Raw genomic sequence first — 22064 nt, 5'->3', positions numbered from 1 at the left:
GGCATTTCGAATAAACAAGGCTGTTGAGCAAATCGGGCCGTTGTATAAACGTCTCCGCAAAATAAAGGAGCGACACCTGCCCCGAAAACTTAACTCAAAGCCCGCTCGCCCCCATCTCCCGACAAAGTCTAAGTTGATCATCCCCCGGAATCTTAAGAGAGAAATATGTCGATGACGATAGTTGTAGGATGCTTGACGTCTTGCAGATTCGATATTGCTCTATCACGTCGCTCGAGGGCACTTCCGGGAGAACTCTTTATCAACAATAAGTAAAAAAGTGGCAGGGTTTCAACTTAGTTAAACCGTGTGGACGTGCGAAAACATGGGTTCATTCTTCGCCCCCTCCTTTCTGGCACCTGCGTGCGCACGCAACCGCCTTTCTCGCTCTTCATCTTCGCACCCTCTCTCCACTCGGCGGCAGCTGGCGCGACGGCCTCCTCCCATTGGCTACAGCTGGCGCGAAGCTCCTCAGAACTTAGCTGAGCTTCCCCCCTCCCCCTCTGATTCCGAAAGTTCGGTTTCATGCAAGATGCTTTCTGTCTCGAGGATACAGGCGCGTGGCAGCGCTGCCGTAAATACGCCTCGAAACAAAAAGCAAGGCAGGATGCCTGGCAAGGCGGTGCTATGACGTAGGCATGTGACGTACTCTATGCCTTCATATTGGAAGAGAAAGGAACATCTCACCTTCCCTTTCTCTCCCGGCAGGACTTGTCGCCCGGGCATTGAAAGAAAACGCCCCGGAAAGAGCACAGCAGAGCGTAGAGTAGCGGAGTCGCTCGATTGCGACGGGTGCAAATCCGCTGTTTAATGAAAGAAATTTGCGAGACGCAACATTTTCAGCCAGATGGCAGTCAGGGGCCCTTTAAATCTCGCATTGTTACTCGCTTTCTGTATGTGCTTAAAACGCCCAGCATTGCGTGCACAGCTGTAGCCGAATATCCAAACGGCAGGGAGCGAAGTAAGCATCAACGATATACGCTTAAACTAGACAAAACCGAGCTCCTTGATATTTAAATATTTCTCGCGGCAGCTGCTTGCCAAAGGGCTTCAACAAAACACACAGGCGAGGTCGGGCTGCTTTCAATGCCACTAAAGTGAACCGCATGCGTCATCTTCTAAGAGAGCCTGAAAGGTATCAATTGCACCTACCCTCAGTCCCAGGCAAAGACCATATATGCGCAGCTCGACGTCGCTGCAACGCGGTGGGCACGTATTACATGGTCACTCCAACGCCATATATAGTCGTGAGCCACCGCTTTCTATCTTTAGCGTAACGCTTCACAGCGAATATTTAAGAAACGTGGTACGCAGCAACTTTGTTCCGGAAGAGCCCAGCTCGTTTACCCTATTTAACACGCCGTGGTGACCTAAACTAGTAGTAACCAAATCAACGTCTGCTCATACTTGCCAGTGTCAGCAGTCACCTTTCCGTCAGAACAACCAACGCGCCAAAAAGAACTACAAAAAAGAAACAAAAAAATCTGGCTCGGAATAGCGGCCCTCTTCACCGGAACTACTGGCTTAATATTGCTTCGATTGTTCTGCTTATACGTAGTTTAAACTTAATTCCTTTCCTGGCTTTTTCTTCTTTTCTGGAACCTCCTTCGTTTTCGGCTTCTGACTCGTGAGAGGGGGTTTTCTCAATGGTGCCCGAGTGAAGAGATAAGCTTGCATGAGACCTCAACCAAGCCTGTGGAAAGACATCCCCATCTATAGCAACCGGATCGCTATGCATACTCTTTCTTCCCGCGCTTCTTTATCGGATCTATAAATTGCGCGCCCTCCCAGAAGCCCGTTGGCAGGGTGCAGCCGCGGGCCCCGCACTGCAGCCGGGCGGTTGACGTCAAGCCGGGTGTCGACACCGCGGCTTCGAGAACGTGAGGAGGCAGCGTCCGCGCTCGGCGGCTGGCACCCTCCACGTGGCTGACGCCGACTGCGTGGCGCAGGAGTGCCGTGTGGGAGCTGTCACGCCGGGACAGACCGGAGATCCGTCCGTATACGACGCGCAAGCTGCGGCCAGTCTGCAGGAGCGTGTCTCGTGCCAGCCACGCTGCATCCCCCCCCCCCCCCTTTCTGCTCCGGCATATCTAATTAGACGCCGACAGCCTCAGCTGCGGACAGGTGGGTTCTACGAAGACGCGCTTCGCTATACTGGTTTGCACGCGTTCGGCGCCGTTTCTAAAGCGATAAATAAAAGAGCAGCCATTGTTAGCATGCTGGCTGCGCCAGCGTCAGAGCGCAAATGATAAAATTAGTTTTGCGCTCGAGTGAATGGAACAAGGCGAACACTGGTGTATCACGTCGTGAAGAATTTGATTTGTGACTCTGATTTGATTTGTGAAGGTTTAACGTCCCAAAGCGACTCAAGCTGTGAGGGACGCCGTAGTGGAGGGCTCCGCAAAATTTCGACCACCTGGGGTTCTTTAACGTGTACTGGCAACGCACAGTACACGGGCCTCTAAAATTTCGCCTCCATCGAAATTCAACCGCCGCGGCCGGGATCGAACCCGCGTCTTTCGGGACAGCAGCCGAGCGCCATAACCACTGAGCCACCGCGGCGGCCTACGTCGTGAAGAAAGGTCACAGACAGGCGAGCCCCGATTACACACGTCTGCTCTTTCAGGCGCGGTCACCCTGGCGGTTTTATTTCGGAGCAGCTAATTCCCCTATGATTAAAGCTAACTTAAGCTACCTCTCTTAAGCTAACACTTTTAGAGATTAGAGACCCTTCATGAGCTTTAGGAGAGATAACCCCCGTTTATCGCGAAAAAAAAAATATTACACAGAAAATTTATGACTACCGAGCGCGCGCTGTTATTTTTGACGATTTATGAACTTTATTATTTTTTTCAAAAAATTGTGCGAACTTAGCTTATGGACAGGTTAGTTTACTGACGTTGGGGCTTTTTATTTAAAAGAATGAATAAGCGACAACCGCAAACGTTTAGCGCTACATTATACACAAACCCATCTATTAACTAATTCAAAATTCATCAACATATATATTTTACCTGTAAGGAGATACTATCGCGGAAGCTTCAAGAAAGCACAAAACTACAAAAAATTTGGATAGTAACTAATAAGTGAGCCGATTTTATATGTTTATAATATTTGGACAAGATATACTGCACAGCATGAATAGGCAGCATAAGCAAAAAAACATGCTGCATAATGCTGCTCGCGTTGCATAGATACAGATCCTCTACAGAGGCCCTCTTTTACACAAGTTGCTGTTCTTGCCAGCTTTGGATATGAACAACTACAAAAGTCTTGCAACGACGTGCCTGAAGAGCATATGTCCAATTACAGTATAGCTCACGCAGTTATTTTTTATAATTTAACAAATTTATCCTCCTCCTTAAAAACTTGTGAACAGGCGCACATTTAGTTTGTCTTATGGCTTTGGAAGCGTTTAGCTTAGAAAATAATAAAGCACAATCATAACTAGTTTGCGATTAATTCCACGCAATTTTATCTATGCAACAACACGACACTCACTCGTATATATTTTACGGATAAGGAAACATTGCTCAAAATTCAAGAAAGCATAAAAACGAAGATTTTGCAAAACGACAAAAATATATTTCTTTATGCTGGGCTCCAGGTTTTCTTCTATAAGTTAGTACGCGTGAGCACAAGAAACATGATGCTGTTTTGTTGCTGCAATCGTTCTTGCTGACGGGATGGGCGGGCGCGTGCGCAGTAGGTACGTGGCCAGGAATTTGATGGAAAGGGCTTACCACCGCCACGAGCAACGCGCCCCGAGACGGGAGATTCGCGTTACTCAAACAAGGCATTAAAACATTCTAGCCTGCCCACGAATGTATACGTTGTCCTGAGTGTTGAGCGGCTGAAATGTGAAAGTCCCCAATACAGTATAATGTACCCTTTGCGACAGAAAACGCTTTTGTTGTGACAACAGAAGCTAGTGACAAAAGAAAAGTTTGTAGTAACATATGAGTTAGTCGTAACAACAGAAAAGTTTGTTGTAACTCAAAAAGCATTATGCCGCCACAACAAAAAGTTTTGTCGTACAACAGCGTACAAGCGATATTTCTGTCGCGACGACACGACACAATTCTCTGTCGTACGACAGAAAACTCTGTTGTAGTTTTTGATAGGGCATGCATTAAATCTAGCTCCACTATAGCCAGAGGCGAGATGTCTAAATATATTCTCTGTCCGGATATCAACGAGAAAAGCGTCTCCCTAATGACAACCATGTCTCAAAGAAAGCTTCCGAGAAACGTGAAACCGTTGAGATCAGCGTGCGAGCACTCACGCATGGTGCCGCCACTACAGTCACGATTTCTTTTCCCCAGTAAAGCCGTTTTTAGCGGCGTCGGCCGTTCCTCGCGTCATTTCTTTTTTTTTTTTTACGGAAATACTTCGATATAGCCTCCGATTTGAACGAAAGGAGAAGAAAAAATAAAAGCTGTCATGCAACTATGAACGCGCGTACGCGCGCCGCTGGCTCGCAGCCAGACACAACTATCCCGCAAATGACCTTATAGAAGCGGAAGACGCACACGACCCACGAGCATTGTTCGGCTTGCCGGCTCTCGATAAGGGCGTGCGAAATGGCGACGATAAGAGCATCAGACCAAGCTCGCCACTTCCGCAGTCACTGGAGAGGTCGCTCTTTTAATAATCATAAAAGCACTAAATCTGCCATGCGCTCACGTGCCTGTTGGTGAGCTTGTGTTGCAGGTAGGGTTCTGAATTCGCAATCCTCCGAATGAGTTCTGCTATTGGGCAAATGAAACAAAAAAGGTGCAGCAGAAACGGCGAAATAAAAAGAAAGTTTCACTGTCGGAGGTTGAACAGTGGTATGGTTGGTTTCAACTTTCTGGTATATCCCATACGTCGAGGGTGTAAAATAACCAGGACATTATTTTGTGAACAAATAATATCCTTAGTTTGTAGTGGTTTGGTTTGGTTAGCCCGTTTTGCGCTTCACTACCCCCGGGTAGCAAGAAGGTAGACTGGGCATGCGTGCTTGGTACTTCGTAATTCTTTATAGATATTTGTCTAAGAAAAATACGCCGTTCGTCACGCGCAGTCTACACATGGCAATGTCGTAAGTCCGTAGGCCGTCCATGTGAACAAAGCGAAAAACAAAAAGAACTGAGTGGCAATTACACAACGGGTAGTGCGGAAAATTAGGGTTAGCTGGCATGCGATAATGATTACGCAGAAAGAGATGCATAATTGCGTGGGATGCCCGTGCGGGGTTTCTGCCCCCCTCTACCATCGGTCGCGCTCGGCTGCACGGGCGCGAGATGACACAAACACGCCTTTCCCGGGAACCTCCGCACTGTTTTGCACAAGGGCCATGTGCAATGGGTGGCCACGTCATGACATCACCCTCCCCTCCCAGGTAGCACGGAAACATTACGACAACGTTAGTATTTGTTTTGGTCAAATGCTAATTCGATCTAATGATTCTGTTATGTTACAAATAAACGCTTGAATAACTTTGCCTAAAAACTAAACATTTAAGCAACATAAATATAACATTTTCGAGAATAGCACAGCAACCCGCCAGTTGCGAAGCTTCACAACTTAATCAACGCTTTGCAAACTTTGCGACACTTGAGCTCTACAGCATGCGACTAATACAGAGCCCTCCATTTTCTACCTCTATTTATTCCGGCACTCAGGGGGGAAAAACCGGGCAATATTTTTCGAGCTCAAATTTGGGTGCAAATCGGGTTATTCAGAAAAAAAGAAATGCGCAGTTCGGGCGTCTTTGGGCTCGTTTTTCTGCTAGACATAAAATGCCGTATTTAGGCTATTTCATAAGCAACATAAAAATCGTGGATTCGACAAAAAAATTCTTGCCAATGAAATTTTTTTTTTCCTAATCTATAACAAATATTTCGTCGTGTTCATTACCAATTTCCCACGGAGCACTTCCGCGTCTGCGCAATACCGGCCTGCCTTTATTTTGTACAGTGCGAAAACTTTCAGCATTACAGCGTCCATTTTAAACGCGCTGTGGGTTCTTGGATCAGGTTGTGGATATCGAGGGTAGCGCCTCCTATAGGACGTCTGGTCAGTAGCCATGTTTCGGCCTCTCGCTTTGATATCGCCCTTCTTGAACTTACGCTCAAATTCATCCGACTCATGGAAACGAAGGTTCGAAGAAGTTTAATATCTCCGATTGACAAAGGCACCCCTCTGGAATAAGAACACATTCAAAAATAATTTGCGGTGTCTTCAGCTTCATGGACTGGAAAACAAACACCCTCAAGAGGGTCCTTAAGAAATATGTTCCGTTGTAAGATTCTGGAAAAATCGGGTTTTATCCGATAACGAAGGGCATACACTCACCTCCAAACGGGGTGATAGTGGCGAATGAGTAATAATCAAAGCTGTCCAACAAAATAATTGGCATGTGCATGAAATCTGTGGCAGGCAAAATGAAGCCATTTAGTTGCGAGTACGTACTACTTGAAAAACATATTTACTGTAAGAACAGTGAGAAAATTTCTGTAATGTTTATTATACGACATACAACTTTTTTGTTATTTTTTAACAATACTATAACATTCTTCATTTTTTTATGTTAAAACTAACTTGTTCGATATAACACACAACGTTATTTGTATCTCTTTTTACATTATGTAGCGTTCCAATGCAACATATAACGCAACCGCCAACAACACAGCAATTTTGTAACATTGTTCTAACGTTCTACGCTATATACCTGGGCCCATGGGTGGCGCCAGTGCGTGTGCCCCCCTCCCCTTCCTGACGCTCGGCTACATGGACCCTTTTTGACTACCAGTATAACGACAAACACTTTTCCCGAGAAACTACGCATTACCGGCCAGCAGTGTCGTAAAACGGCGCAAAAGCAGGCCCTCCCAAAGACATAAACAACACAAATTCCTGCGAATGTTGTCTGCCCTTTTGTTTGCGCGCGTTTCGATACTGACGCTTTCTTCTGCTCTACAAATAAAGACGCCCAGCCCCGAACCTTGACTTTACAGCAACGACGGTTGCATGAGGGACGCAGTCTGGAGTATGCAGTAAGCGAATACTGCCTCCTTCACCCTGCTGCCTCTGCCCGATGAAGCTTGCCTATAGGGGACCAGAACGTTACGGACATACCGCATATGGGTCAGGGTTGTGAGCTCACTCTCGATTGTTGAGCTCACTCTCGAGGGTTGTGAGCTCACTCTCTTTATCTATGCCGTCCACTGTGACCATGCAGGGTAATGGGGCACGGTATACGGTACAGCTCTAGCCATCATTCCTTCGTTTCATTGTCTGCAGATGGGCTATACCACGGAATTCACACCCGCCAAAATTGAGCGCACGCCGATAAACAAATACATTCAGGAACACGTATATCTCGCCGTTGTCGGCGCGCGAAGAACAGCCGAGAGGTTCACACGCGGCGCGTGGCGCACGTAAACACAGACACGGAACGGACAAGGCGAGGGGGGCGTGACATACGCATGCTCTGCGCTGTCGGACGCGAGGAAGGGCATCGCCGTGATTATCAGCGGCGGCATTGAACCCGCGGCGAGTCTTCTCTCGCTTGGCCGCGCTCACTCACCGAGGAAGATGGCGGGGCGACGCCAACGACGCCCGCCATTTGGTTCCACGTGGGCGACGCCGAAACGGGCCCTTGTTTACGCGTGCCGCGGGCCGTGCCTCTTACACGGATCGCTGCAGCCCGCTGTGTATACGCGCTATAGAAGCGGCATTTTTGCACGCGGGAGGCCGCCACGAACGCGCTGCAGTATACAATTCCTACGCTGCAGTCGAATACAACTCAAGAACAAAGCGGCGTTTACCCGTCAAAGGAACCCCTTCCAGGCAATGACATCGGCCGATCCTCATGAGCCTGGTAGCGTGACAATGCAGGGAGCGGCAGATGAAAGGGGAGACACTCCCCTCCCTCCATGATCAGGGATAGTTCACTCCCTGCACTGCCACGCTATAGCAGGCTCGTGAGAATCGACCGACGCCATTGGCTGGAAGGGGGTCCTTCGAAGGAGAAAAGCCGCTTCGTGCCTGCATGCTTGCGGGAGAAAGCGAAACTAAAGTGATCATCATCGTTTTAGTACGGTGAAGCCCACTGCGGGATCTCCAGTCACCCCAAGCCGCGTTCACGATTGCGTCTCCTGATTTTATCTCCCCACTTCTCTAACCGCAGCCACTGGCCAAGTTTCCCTTCCTTGTTACTACTCTATTTTCCAATCTGTTAGGCTTTTTTCTACATTGCACGTCCCGCGCAAATCCGTTTTCTTCTATTGATTTTCGGTGAGATAACACTAACCTGTATCTGTTCCCCAGTTCTCTCCGTTTCTACTCCTATCATTTTGCTTTCCACTGGTGGCTGTCCTGTCAAGGTAATTTTTACCGTGTTTTTGTTAGCCCTTAGTTTCGGCGCCACCGGTGAGCACTGGCGTGGCACACGGGTTTTAAATAGGCAAAAAAAAAATGCTCTCTAAACATTTAAATAGTGGATACATATGGAAACACAGTTAGGGCGGCTGTGGATGATGTGGAGTGACGACGTTATAGTTTGCCGAGTTATACAAGGGATCCGCGGCTGTTGCAGAACAGCGGTAAATTAAGGTCAGTAGGAGATGCCTTTTGATGATGATGATGGTGGGGAGTTTAACGGAAAGCCAGCGTATGACTTATTCACAACGACAAGTTAGTCCAGATCCAGATTGACTGCGTAGTCACAAGCACGGTAAGAGCTCGGTTCATGATGAAGTTTTCTGAAGCAAAGGTTGCTTTTCGTGCGCATCTAACTGAAGGATAGTCTGGCCGGCACCCTACATGGACTGTATACACTCACGAAGTGAGATCTGTTATCATGCGCTGCCGCTCACCTGCAGCAGGCACAAGAAGTGCACTCTAAACAAAAATGGAGTAAGCTGTCATCTAGCGCTCTCCTTTTTAATTAAAAGGGAATGCTCTAGAGGACACTTTATATACTCTCTTTTTACTCCCTCATAAGCTTAACCGGCCGAATTCTCCACTTGTAAACAAGCACCACTCTATAAAAGTCAGATTGTCCTAAGATATTTTCTTTCTCGACGTATTAAAAAAAAAAGGCACCATCTTAACCAACAGAGTGAAATCAAAGAAACAGCCGATCAATCGTTTTAAGTTAGCGATTGTAAAATAAAAATCGATCCTCTGTGGCCACTTATTTTGGAAGTTCCTTTGCGCTTTCGTTTCCCTCAGCGGCTAGAAAGCTGGCACGACGTTCGGCATCATGCATTCACGAATGAGCTGGAATACGAGACGAAAACGCTGAAACCCTGCCCAAATCAACGTACTCGAGAGGGGTGACCGTCCCAGCGTTCATCTACGCGCACCTGCGACCCTGGTGCCGATCACCGCCTGCTCGGAAGGTCATCGGCCCAAGGGTGAAAATCCGCACGTGGGGAAGCCCCGTACAACCGCTTGAGTTTTATCCCCACCGTACAGTAAACACGGTAGAGAGATCTAGCCTACCGCAGACATACTAGTGGAGACGTATGCCTGTTTTATGTACGCACAGCACGGCCAAGGTACTCGTCCCGCGAAGGTAAGGACACGAGGGAGGGCACCCATTGTGACGCCCCTCACTTCTTTCCCCGAATTCGCAGCTGACTACCGCAAACAATCGAACCAATTCGGAGTCAGTTAAAAAAGAAAGCAGCAAGGGGGGGGGGGGGGGGGGGGGCGAAAGAAAGCGATGAACTACTGCGAGCGAGGGTAAAGACCGGCCGACTGGCAGCGGTGGTGTACAGTGCAGCTGACCGTCTAGTTTCTATAGGAATGAAGTGCTTCACAACTTTCTTCAGAGCACAGTGACGGGCCGAGATCCTGGCGCATGCTACAGAGAAACCACTAATACCCATTATCCACAATGCAGTACAACCGTCTATCCCTAGGGAGGAAGATCCATAGACCTGTCACAGCGGGCCTCCAGTGCCTTGGGAAAGGAATCAGCCATATCTACGCAATGGCGGCCAAGATTGTCCCTTGTTACTCTATCTCGAGAAGACTGCAATAAATGTGATGTCAGCGAAGAAGTGGCCGGATTCTTCTCGATTAAAAGCAGACTGGTTTATTTGAGCTTAAGGATACAAGGGTAAAACGAACTGGCTCATTAATACGTAGTAGGTTCGAAGGATCTGCAGAGCTGGGAGGACTGTGCTGACGCGTCTCGTTTCGTCGGCGTCTCTCTCGGAAAATGCTCTCGCTTGGAGTCTCGCAGCGCACCTGTCGACGGCTCGCGTTACGTCGTTGTTCTTCGCTTGCGTGATGCCGAGGCTTGGGAAATTTAGGAGTTCGTAGTACGGAGGCGGGCGCGGGCAGGCCTCGTGAACGCGTGGTTTTTGCGGCACGGAGTCGAATGTCCTGGGTCAGGGGGTCTGTGTTTTGACAGGCTTCAGAATGGATGTGCAACCGATCCCCGGTCAGCGTGGCTTGAAATCAGTCCCCTCACCCCCAGGCGTTGTTCCGCTCGGCGCTCACCTCGTGAGTGCCGGAAAGAGAGCCGGATGAGGGGCGCCTCGTGGTCGCTGCGCAGGGGCGTTAAGTGTCTTGTGCTGGCGTGTTGGGTCCGCGTGGCGTGTAAGTAATGCGACCGCTAACAGTGAAGATTGCGCATAGCTCTTATTCACTTCTCTTGCCCACTGTGTAAGAATATACACCTCAAGTGCTCTTGCCTCAATTCCTCCTCCTCCCTTCGGCGCCGCTCCAACCGGACAAATGCGGCTCCACCTGAGCCGCAGCAACACCCATAGCGTTGTTCCGTTGCGAGGTCATGTTTGAAAAGTTTATCGCTTACTTTTTTTTTTGCTTGCGGAAGGCGCGAACTTTGCTTAATCTCTAATGGGACACCAGGAAAGGCCGGATTATAACTCCAGCATGACATGCAATACGCAGAACCGACAGCCTGTCGTCGGCGTATCAGAGCAGATACCACATGATAAATGCGTTCGGGGACGCCCGAAAGCCGTACGGAGTGAGGGCTAGGAAATTAGCAAAAAGAATAACGCAAAAAAAAACAGGAAAAACTGAAGGTCATCGGAAGAGGTTTTTGCCCACAGTGAACTCAACTCGCATGATGGTGATGATGCAACCATGCATGACAAATGGTTTGACCAAATCAGACAAAGCTATGTTCATGTGCCACAGCACGTACCGGGTCGCTAACACGACTATGAAAGCTTCTTATCAATTTGTGGATACACCTATCTTGCTCTGACCTCTAATTCATGTGATTAACGAACAGATCTGCAGACAGACACCGTGTCCCGGCCAAGGAAGCAGAGTCTTGAAAGCTCACAAAGGCCAATTTTAGACAGCCGCCCTTCAGAACGGCGGTGAGCGCCGAAAAAAAAAAAGAAACAGAGGAAGGCGTACCGGTAAAGGGGTCCTAGTATACGGCACGCCGGTCGCCAAAGCTCTCGCATGCGCTCCACATACACGCCGTCCATTCACGAACCATTAGTGGCCGAGCAGCAAGAGTCGCTGCAGCATTCCCGGAGAGCGACGACCCATGTAAAGAGAGACGCGTCTGCCACGTGACGTCTGCCCTCCTTGCGTTCAACGGGCGGCCGGCCGGCTTTTAACAATAGCGCGGCGCCAATGAAAGGCAACGAGCTCGCAAAGCTGCTCCACAACCATAGCGACGTCGACGAAAGCAGAAGAAAGAGGGGGGCAACAAAAAAGATGAATGAACTGTAGCGAGGGTCACGCAGGAGGCTTGCCACGGCGGTGCACCGCGCTCCTGACCTCCCGGTTTCGATCAGAGGTCGTGGAGACCGCACTTGCAAGCCGCTTCGGGAACAAAGGAGAAAAAAACCGCGGCGCGCCTTGGCACCACCCGTGGTTAAGTTGATCGAGAATGCAACCCAACCGTTCGGTGCTTTGGTCAGGTTTTATGCTGAGCAAATAACCGTGTGCCATTGCTAAGAATAGCGTCTGTCACGACGGCGGGTAACACTTGGAGAAGGCTTACCGGCAGAGAACGCCACGACGTTTAACAGGCAACCAACCGATTGAAGTTAAGCGCTGCCGCGAAGCGAGCGAGAAATAAAAACCTCAAATAGAAGCAGGACAGCTTACGAAGATCCTTAAAATAAACCACGGCATGAAACAGTCGGGTCATTATCGAGCACACAACATCCCGTTGTGTATTATTCTTAGTGATGGGGTTATAGATCAAGCCGTGGGTCGGCTACGAATGCACTCAGCAGGAGTAGTGAAACCGATTAAGACCTTGCGGAAATCGGCATATTTTAAGTCTGCCTTTCGCAGACCTTATAACCACCTGGTTTCTAGTTTAAGCATCGCGTGCAAGGCCGAACTAGTACTTGGACTTGCTAGAATTTAACGTAGTTCGTGATATCACAGGTAAAGCGTGAAGAAAAAGTCCCGAGTTTCCATCCATGTTTATCTATATCTAACGCTGTGACCAATAAGTTTGAGGGCCAGAAATTTCGCGGAAAACTTTTGATGCCGGTACGGAAATGGAGAATGAGGAGCTGACAAGGGAGGGACGATTAACGGGAAGTAGGACTGCGACGTTGCTGTAAAAGGTCTACGATGCTTATAGCTGGACACAGCGAGTTAACTGCACAGGCTTGCGAGCAGATTTTCATCAAGATGAAACAACAGTGGAGCAAAGAAGGCCAAGATCAGAGGATTGGCAGGCCAAGGACAGAAGAGGGTAGAGAGCGCACAGATCGAGAGCCAAGATCATGAAATCCGGCCGGCACTTCCACGAAGGCGACATCGAATAACCGGAGCTAAAAGGAAGGCTGACAAACACGAGCACATTTCTCAGCTAAGCCTTCCAAAGTTCGCACGTGGCATCACCTTTCGCAAGGGCAGACCTAGCAACACAATGGCTAATAAAACCAACTTTGCGTAGCGTCAGAGTTATCGAAAAACAATAAAACCTCTTCACTGTCGCATCGCCAGCACACACCCCGCAGCTCAAGCGCACATGGTGCTTCACAACCAACATAGAGAGCCACAGATGTTTCCACACGTTACGTCACAGCGACAGAGCAAGTCGAGCAAGGCAAATGCGCAGTTGGATGGCGATCAAGAGAGGCACGCACATCCGAGAAAAGCCGCTAGTCATGCATACATACTGGGCGAAAAGGCGTCGTCGGGCAGCGCACGCCCGACCGCCTTTCACGCGAGCTCCGACAGCGCTTCGCCTAAAAAAGCATTTAAAAAAAGAGCGTGCGGGGTGCCTTTGCGCGTAGGCAGCAGCGGCACGTCCGCTGTCGTCCCGCGCCTACAAAAATACCTCGCAAAGCAAACGCGATGCCAGATGTGAGCGCATGGCCGGGCCCAAAAGGCCGCCACCGCTATGCGTACGGTGGCGGCGGTGTGACGGCGCCGAGGCTTTTTTTCGATTTGCCGTCTTAACGCATAGTGACAACGCTGGAAACAGAAGCGGACGTTGCTGCTAAGGGCGTTAAGACCGTAAGTGTAGAGGATCCATGCGGTGACATCCTTAGCTGCCGCTACACGAACCGCTATCGGCGTGACATTCCCGGCAGACGACGTGCGTTGGCGAATGTATCACACCATCGCAACAAGTAACCCAACGATCGCGAAGATGACCGCGCTCACCTGGCTCATTAGTCCGGTATCCTCTGCCGAACACCTTGGAGACAACTCCGCCCATGGTTGCGACTCGAAGCGCGCACCGAGCTTATTATGCGGGGCCTCCGGGGCTGGCGCGTTTGAACGGCGGCGGCGTCGTCCTCACAGGCGGCGCTGGGCTCAGCGCGGCGGCGGCTGGAGAGGCACTGCTGGCGGCGGCGCGGCAGCAGACACCATCAGCGGCTGCCGCGGCTGCGGCGGCGGCGCGCCAGGCCGAACCGGTGCCGGCGGTGGTGGGAGTCGCCTCCTTCCTTTCTCCATCGCGTCTCCACAGCCGTGGAGAACGCCAACGCCCCCTGGAAAAAGAAAACAGGGCGCCCACATGTTCCAAAAATGTTGTTGTCCTCTGTTGAAGGGGCATATACCCACAGTTGGGGGTTGGCCAGGGTGCTTTGTGCAGTCAAACAATTGTGAAACATTCGCTCATTTAAGGTAGTCGAGGTTGAATTTCGTGCTAAAAAAATTGCGAATTATAACGCTGATGAAATTATGCAGATAATCGCACACTGGTTTTGGGACACAACCTCTGGCGCTTGCCCCAAAGGAGAGAAGAACCGGAATAGAAAAAGGAAGCCCTAATCGGGCAAGGGGAATCTGCAGATAAGCTTTTCACATAAAAGAAAACCGCCAACAGGAGAGGACGATGCTGATGATGATGATGATGATGTCCTCAGGCTCAATGGCACATACCCACGGCGGGGACAGGAGGGGGGAAAGTGATCTCCGCGGCCGCTCCGAACATCGTTCTCCTCTTGCAAAATGCGGTGCAGGCATCTCGTCTGACAACTGCCTGGGCTGATTTTATTTGACTTCTGAGGTTTTCTTACGTGTCGCAGCAACCTTGAAGGCTATGATTTCAGGCAGATCCTAGTGGAAAATAAAATTCAGAAGGAAATAAATTAAGCACCGAAAAATCCATCAGTCATGTTTTCTTGGGCACTTTGATCATCCAGACACACAAGTTTTCAACTCACTGGTCTAACCAGTTTTGCGCTTAACACTGTTACCCACAACAGCAGTCCAGTCAACGCGATCTTTGAATCAAATTTATCCTTTGTGTGATTACTTGACGATCTATTCCGCAGGCTGCATCTTCTTCCTTACAAGCCATCTGCCACCTGGCCTCTTCGTATGTCTTATTTCTTTTTTTAAATAGATAAACGCCCTGTGCAAGGCCTTATTGAACTCGCGAGAGCAGCCTTAGCCCTCCTGATGTACCGCAAATTATTTTATTTTCTCATGGGCTTTTGCTCCTAATTATATCTTGCACTTTTTTATCGCTGTTCCTTAATTTGTGTTGTTTTATGGCACATAGGCAACTAAGGCCATCAAGTTACTTAATTTGTATTGGCTTAAGTGGGTGATAGTCACTGGGGAAAACACTCCTTTATTTTCACTTTTCTTTTGGTTTTTGCCTTATAAGGGGGACACAGAAATCGGTATCAAATTCCCCCATTTTGGCTTTGTTAAGGAAGAAAAACTCTAAACGACTAAAATAAATGCGGAAATAAAAGTCTATATAAACTGGCTTTATTCTTCTACTGTCTCTTTTTTACCTCGCGCGAAGTATCGACAACCAACAGCAGCCGGTTATCTTAACAAGACGCCAATGTAGCGGAATTGTGGGATCTCAATTTGACAGGTGCGAAACGTTCAGACAGCAAACCCCATACGGGCGGGCGGACATTAGCTCGAGGTGCCGGTGCCTTCCTGCCTTCCCGCCAAAGGAGTGAGACTCGGGTAGATGAGTTGCGAAAATAAAGTACCGCTTCTCTCCCACTCCCCAAGCAGCGCTTTCTCTTCCTGGATGCGGGGGTCGAGTGGATTGCGCAATCACTCGCACAGCTGCCGTCTCGGCGCTGCGAAAAGCGTGGGAGACGCGTGTGATGCATTATTGATGAGGCATGGCGCCTACAGCCTGCGGTCACATGCGCTATGATTCATTGGAAAGGAAGGGAATGAAATAAAAACCTTGCTCTGTACCGGCTGGTCTACCGCAGTTGGCGATAAACGCTTCTTGTTATCATTTTCAAGCAATAAAACTACCGATCGGGCTACTGGACGAGAAAAGGTCAGATGGAAAGCGAGCTTGCCAGCTGTCCACGTGGAATAAATGTTGGTCAAAGATATTCCGGCTTGTCCCATCTATATTTCTTGCAAGCGTAGAAAGGCTAACCCTGCGTTGCTTACTTAATTAGTGCGCACGATAGTGCTCCTCTCTATGTGCATAACGCACGTATAGAATTTTATTTAAGAGCAAAAAAAGAAGCTATAAAAGAGCAGAAACGTTGCATTTGATTTGTTCACTCACTCTCGCCTAAAATCCCCCCCTTTCAAAAAAAAGAGAGGTAAGAAGGAGGGGGGGGGGAATTAAACGTGTCAAGAATCAACAGAACCGCTACAAGCAATTCATAAATCATGAACACTTATTTACGTAACTTATTCGAAAAAAATGCTTTCTTCATATGAAACGTGTAATACAAATGCGTTTGGCTCAAGGTTTCGCCGGCTCCAACCACCTGGAGCGCTTGGCTGTCTTCCGGTCGGTCGGATGACCAGTTCGCCCTGGCGCGGCAGGCACAGGACCGGACAGACACAGGAATCGTCGGCGCCCGACTGATGCGCCATAAATAAAGTTGCACCCTCTCTCATTCACATTCTTAAAGGGTGCCTGAAAACAAGGACCGTGCACGCAGACACATTAGGAGACGATTGGGACCTTCGCAAAACAGTCGGCCCTTTGTAGTAAATGGGGAGAAAAAGGACATCTGAAAGGAGACGCGTAGAAAGCGCATTAAAAAAGCAAAAAAAAGTGCAAGCACCAAAGGAAAAAATTCCTGGGGTGCACTTATGTCTGTTTAGGTGTAATAATGCGATAGCATTTCGCGGACTGCTGGCGATTATGTTGCTGAGTGTTCGTTTCTTTATGCCTTCGCCGTTTCTAAGTCGTGTTTTCGCACTAAATTCGGTTCGACCACATCCGAAGACGTGGGTTCCGCAGCTAGATCGTCTAGTAAGCCCACCAAAGTACAAATTAATAAATAAATTAGTTAATTAATTTAATCAATTCGCCAATACAGTTAAATCGTTGATGAATGCGTGAAGTAATTCACTAATTTAACTGATTAATTGTGTCAAATTATTGATTACCCAAAATAATCATTTCTATGACTTAACCGAATGTAATTGATTTAAATTGCGAGGTAATTAACTAATTCGACTAATTAATTGTTCCATCCAATTAACTATTTATTCATTGCTTGATCAATATGGTGGTAATTTTTAATTCATGGTGATTGCGTAATTATTCAATCAAACATTCTGCTAATTACCGCTACAATTGATAATTGACAGTTCGTGCGGACATGCTCTGCCGACAGGTTCAGTACACGCCACTCACGAGGCAAGAAATGCTTTCGCATTAATAAGCAAAACCCCACACCAACACGTACACCAAGGCACAATTCGGCTTTGCCGCAGTAAGCGATCGCGCTGCAGTGAAAACTTCTTTTGGTCGCCACTCGGCCATATAGTCAAACCTGGGTATTTCGAACTAACAGAGGACCGCAAAAGAGATCGGTATATCTATAACAGGTTATAAAAAAGTGATGATAGATAAGCTTATCTCTAATATAGAATCATGAATGCACTGCACCCACGCTAGTGACACGGTTCTTGCTAAGACGTGCCGTCCGCCTTTGTAACAGATGTGAACATAAAATGCATCGGAAAGGAGACGCATAGAAAACATGAAAAAACTAAGTATGAGGGTGAAAGCTCCAGAGAATAAACAAAACTCCCACACCAACATATACACCAGAGCACAATCTGGCTTTGCCGCAGTAAGCTATCGCGCTGCAGTGAAAACCCCTTCTGGTTGCCACTCGGGGCCAGCATGGACTTTGATACGAAGGGGACAAACCCAGATATTTTGAACTGGTACATACAGGATATCAAAATAGCTCGGTTTATCCATAATTCATTATAGAAAGTAATTATAGATAAGCTTATCTCTCATCTAGAATTATGAATGGATTGCACCCACGCTAGTGATACGGTTCTTGTCATGACGTTCCGCCCGCCTTTCTAACAAATTGGAACGGAAAGTGCATCAGAAAGGATTCGTTTGTTTTCGTGTGCTTGCACAAATACTAAACAATTTTTGCAGTTAACTATGATTTTAGGTAAATAATGCGTGTATTTAGTTGCGTGCATCCAGCATGGACGGAACGATCTGCGTGAATTCAGTGTGCATTAAATGATGTACTGAAATGTCAGCTGCGTCGTATGAGCTAGATTTGACGCCTCTGATACATCGACACACATTTAGATTTATGTTGTACAGAATGCTCTAACATAGATAGGCATGTAGTGCATTTGTGAAGAAACGTCTCCTTCGGATGAAATCTTTGACAATGACGGAAAGGATGTCAATAAAAAATGGGTGGCGGTTTAGCATTGCTAAGCACGAAATATTGTGCGAAAACACGGTTGTATGCAGGTGGGCATACCACCACGTACACCCCAAAGCGCGATTGAGGTGTCCACTGAACCAAGAAGCTAGTTGTGCGCTTTCCCTTCCTCAAAATCAACACAATCTACGACGTTGTTAGCGTCAACCCAATGAACGCCGCCGGCCTATTGGATTTCAGAATATTTCGCCACAAAAATCAGATGGTGATGGTTCGTGAGAGGTGTCCATCAGTCCACGGCTGACAGTCTTGAAAATCGGCCTCTCGTGTGACCAATCCGTGACACCCATCTCCCTTTCCCTTATCTTCCGGCGTTCGCCATTGCTTTGATAAGAGACCATTGCCCTAATTCTGCTGGAGAACACCCGGCGATGGATCGCTCCTTCCCTAAGCGCCCCACAGCGACGAAGAGCCCAAAGGTAACTGTCCTGAACCGCTATTCACTGGCAATCCAACCGCCGAGAGAGCAATGACATGATCCGCTTTATCCAGTGACAACGCTCGCCTCTCTGTCCTCTGCGTGTAGCCACAAGTAGCAGAAGACGTGTTTACTGTTTTCCAGCCATGTATTCGCAGTAGCAGTCACTTCCGGACACCCAACAAGCAATTGCATCCACCGAATCCTCCTCCTATGCAGGCCACTCGTTCGCCAATGCACTTCTGGTCCTAGCCCCCCTCCCTCTTGTCGTAGAGGAGCTACACCCTAAAGTGAAACAGGTCAGTGGCTCACTATCCATTCTTCATCAGCTCCCAAACGTATCCCCCTCTGCCCTCCAGCATGTACTAGCCATCATGTCACACGAAACGACATAGAGAATGCATGAGAAAAATTACTTTGGCCTGGAGTGCATTTTAGAGGGTCTCACCGGCAGCCATCAGGACTTGAGTGGAAAAAAAAGCACATTGCCGTTAAGGATTGTTATGTTTGTGTTTGTTTTGTTAATATATGCATGAAGATGAAACGTGGCTCGAGGGTGACGTTGAGAGACGTGGTGCTTTGTTGACGAGACCTAGAAGAGACCTTGTGCCTGTCACCAGTGGGTTGCCGTCGTCTTCGTTATTCCCAGTCGACGCCTCGAGTTCGTTACGCCTGGGGAATGCTTCGAAAGTTATCTCCAAGCCAGGCCTTCGGAGTCCAAGGTAGAAGCGGGGCTGCAGCCTCGCGGCGGGGGCGACTTGCGTACGTGAAAGCGCTCGTAAAGTTGTCAGTAGTACGAGTCAACATTCGCTAACATTTTTGAACAGCAACATTGGCTAACAGCGTGTAATTATTAACGCGCACCGTGGAGAGGTTTCATGGACCATCGCCATCGGGTTTTTCTTTTCGGGACGGAAGCGCGACAGGCTAAGGTTCGCGGCTTGTACGCACCTTTAGGCTTAGCGAACATTAGGCAGGTCAGCTGTTGAGCCAGCGAGGGAACAGCGTATAGTAATGGCCCGCTTTAATCGCTGCCTCTAGAGGTTTGGCTGAGTAAGCCCGTTGCCGTTTGCGTCACTGAACAATAACGCGTTCCGAATGCCACTACGATCCGGCCACTATGTCGTGTCAAGGGACACCCGGGCGCGTAAGTGCTCTTGAGCGACACGTGGTTTGTGGCCGTACACGGCGCTCGGAAATTCTCGCCAGCCTCGTCCAGCAACTCCGAAGAATGGACGCTGCCTTCGGTCTGCGGCACGTCGTGTTTCCGCTGCAGCCAAGGATGGCGGGCAGCTTTCATTCTCTCCCCAGCTTCGTTATTGGGGCACCTTTCGCCGCTCCCCGACTTCTCAGAAGCACCGCCGCGCTCGTCATTGCTGGTCCCGTGTCCCACTCCGCTGCTGCGGTGCGTACAACACATCCACGCTTCGTCTTCAGTCAATTAATTTTTCTTTTCTCTCTAATACGCTTACTCCAGCTGTCTGCCGCGCCAGCCAACGATTATCATGTCAGGAAGGACAACGGCGTTCGAGCTGACATCAGATGGCCATCTGCGACCGCTGTTCGTCGTGCAATACTAGATATGCTGTCAAGCACCACATCTGCGCTGACACTCCCACTTCCCAGCTTAAGCGCTGTGCCTATACCGGTACGGGATGCTGGTCAGATGTTGCGTAAATGTTAGTGCACCATTCCCATGATTGAGTATTAGTTACACACTATTTTTCGCGTTTGCAGAATTGTGGACCTTGTCTCCGAGGGCCTCCGCCGAGGAAATTGTCTTCCAACCACGCCTTCAGCATCCATGTGCAGGAGTGACGAGGGCGAGATGTGTAAAGCCGGCACACGTCTGTAAGTCAACGTTTATGCTTAGTACGTTTTTGCCCAGCAGCATTGGCTACTGGCGTGTGTCAGTGTATAACCGTCGCGCTCGTCCACCACGTCCCGCTTCAGTGTTGTGTTGAGTACTACAATGCTTCCTCTTCGCTGCAGGTCTCGAGCAAATGCCTGGCTTCTGCGTTACAGCACGCGTCGTGCAAGATTCCCGCGCTCTGTGCTCGGCTGTCCTGCGTCCTGCCACAAGCGCTGTGCCTACCGGGTACTGGACGCACTTTGCCTGTATGTGAATGCACTAATTCCATGTCTGCGACTTTTTGTTACACCTCCTATCTCGTCTTTGCAGACCTGCGGACTCTGGCTTTCCCTCATGCCATCCGCACGGGCTCCTTCAGCCGGCCAAGAGAGCTTCCGGTGTGGCTTCTTCCGAGATGACGCCTGGCTTCTGCGCGACAGCCCGCGTAGTGCAAGATTCCCACGCTCTGTGCTCGGCTGTCCTGCCATAAGCGCTGCGCCTCCCGGGTGCACGGTGCTGGCCGTATACGCTGTCTGCATGTGCGTGGCCCAGCGTGACAGCCGTGCACTCGTCGTGCAACTTGTTTCCCATTCTCCGCACATCCCGCCACGAGCATTGTGCTAACCTGGAAGCATGTGCTGCGTCGCCTAGCTGCACCATTAGTGTACTAGGCCGCCGCGGTGGCTGAGTGGTTATGGCGCTCGGCTGCCGGCCCGTAAGACGCGGGTTCGATCCCGGCCGCGGCGGTCGAATTTCGATGGAGGCGAAATTCTAGAGGCCCGTGTGCTGTGCGATGTCGGTGCACGTAAAAGAACCCCAGGTGGTCGAAATTTCCGGAGCCCTTCACTACGGCGTTCCCCATAGCCTGAGTCGCTTTGGGACGTTAAACCCCCCATAAACCAAACCAAACCATTAGTGTACTGTGGGCGCCTGCTATGGTCATCGGACTGTCACCATGAGCATTATGCGGCGGGACAGTACTATATCACGGAGTCTGCAGCGGAATTCTGCTCGCCGTCGAAAGTCTACTCGACCTGTCCCTATCTTCAAGCTGGGTTCCAAAACATTTTTTCCTGTCCCATCCGTTCTTCCATGAATTTACCCTTGCCTTATCGTGCTTATTAAATGCACCCTTGCAACCGTGTTTTTGCCAGTTTCCTGTTGCCACTTCTGTGCCCGCTGGCACCAGCCGGTTTGAGCGCTTTGTGGTTGACTTAACTATCGCGCTTCTTATTGATCCGTGCTGATCACAGCAGCCGCTGGGCTAACAAGGCGCCTTCCTGTTTTGTCGTAAATCTATGTACACTGACGTGACGCCGAGCCAACCTGTAGAGTAGATTCAGGGTTCTTGTCACATTGACGTTGGCGCGTTACATCCCAGTGCCTCGTTGTCATCCAGCTCGACTGCAGGACAAAATTGCCTCTCAGCTAACTCTTTTCTGCGGGAGCCACGCAGCTCCATAGAAGAAAATCTCCTAGTCTACACCCCTCTACTGCTCCCGCCAACATAATGCTTCCCAGTGAATCCACTCTGACAGACAAACGCGCATGTCCCGCTTTTGATTTTACGAGGATACCATTAATTTGATTTTTTCTCTGCCCTCTTCATGTCTCTCAACGTAATCCTTAACTTATTTTTATAATGAAGGTCACTCGCATCCAGAGT

The 22064-nt window shown here is 49.1% G+C and overlaps 1 protein-coding gene across 1 annotated transcript in view; it reads right to left on the bottom strand.

Moving 5' to 3' along the window:
• The window catches only part of LOC144136707 (uncharacterized), a 48667-nt gene extending 34801 nt beyond the window's left edge, over nt 1-13866 (bottom strand). Inside the window, exon 1 of the mRNA XM_077669249.1 lies at nt 13624-13866. Within this exon, the coding sequence (XP_077525375.1) occupies nt 13624-13678 (55 nt within the window). The 5' untranslated portion in view covers nt 13679-13866. The remainder of the gene's footprint in view (nt 1-13623) is intronic.
• Between the last annotated feature and the right edge of the window lie 8198 nt (nt 13867-22064).

Source organism: Amblyomma americanum, chromosome 6 (assembly GCF_052857255.1).
Source record: "Amblyomma americanum isolate KBUSLIRL-KWMA chromosome 6, ASM5285725v1, whole genome shotgun sequence".
NCBI classification, from domain to species: domain Eukaryota; kingdom Metazoa; phylum Arthropoda; class Arachnida; order Ixodida; family Ixodidae; genus Amblyomma; species Amblyomma americanum.
This window is presented reverse-complemented; position numbering and strand designations above follow the sequence as displayed.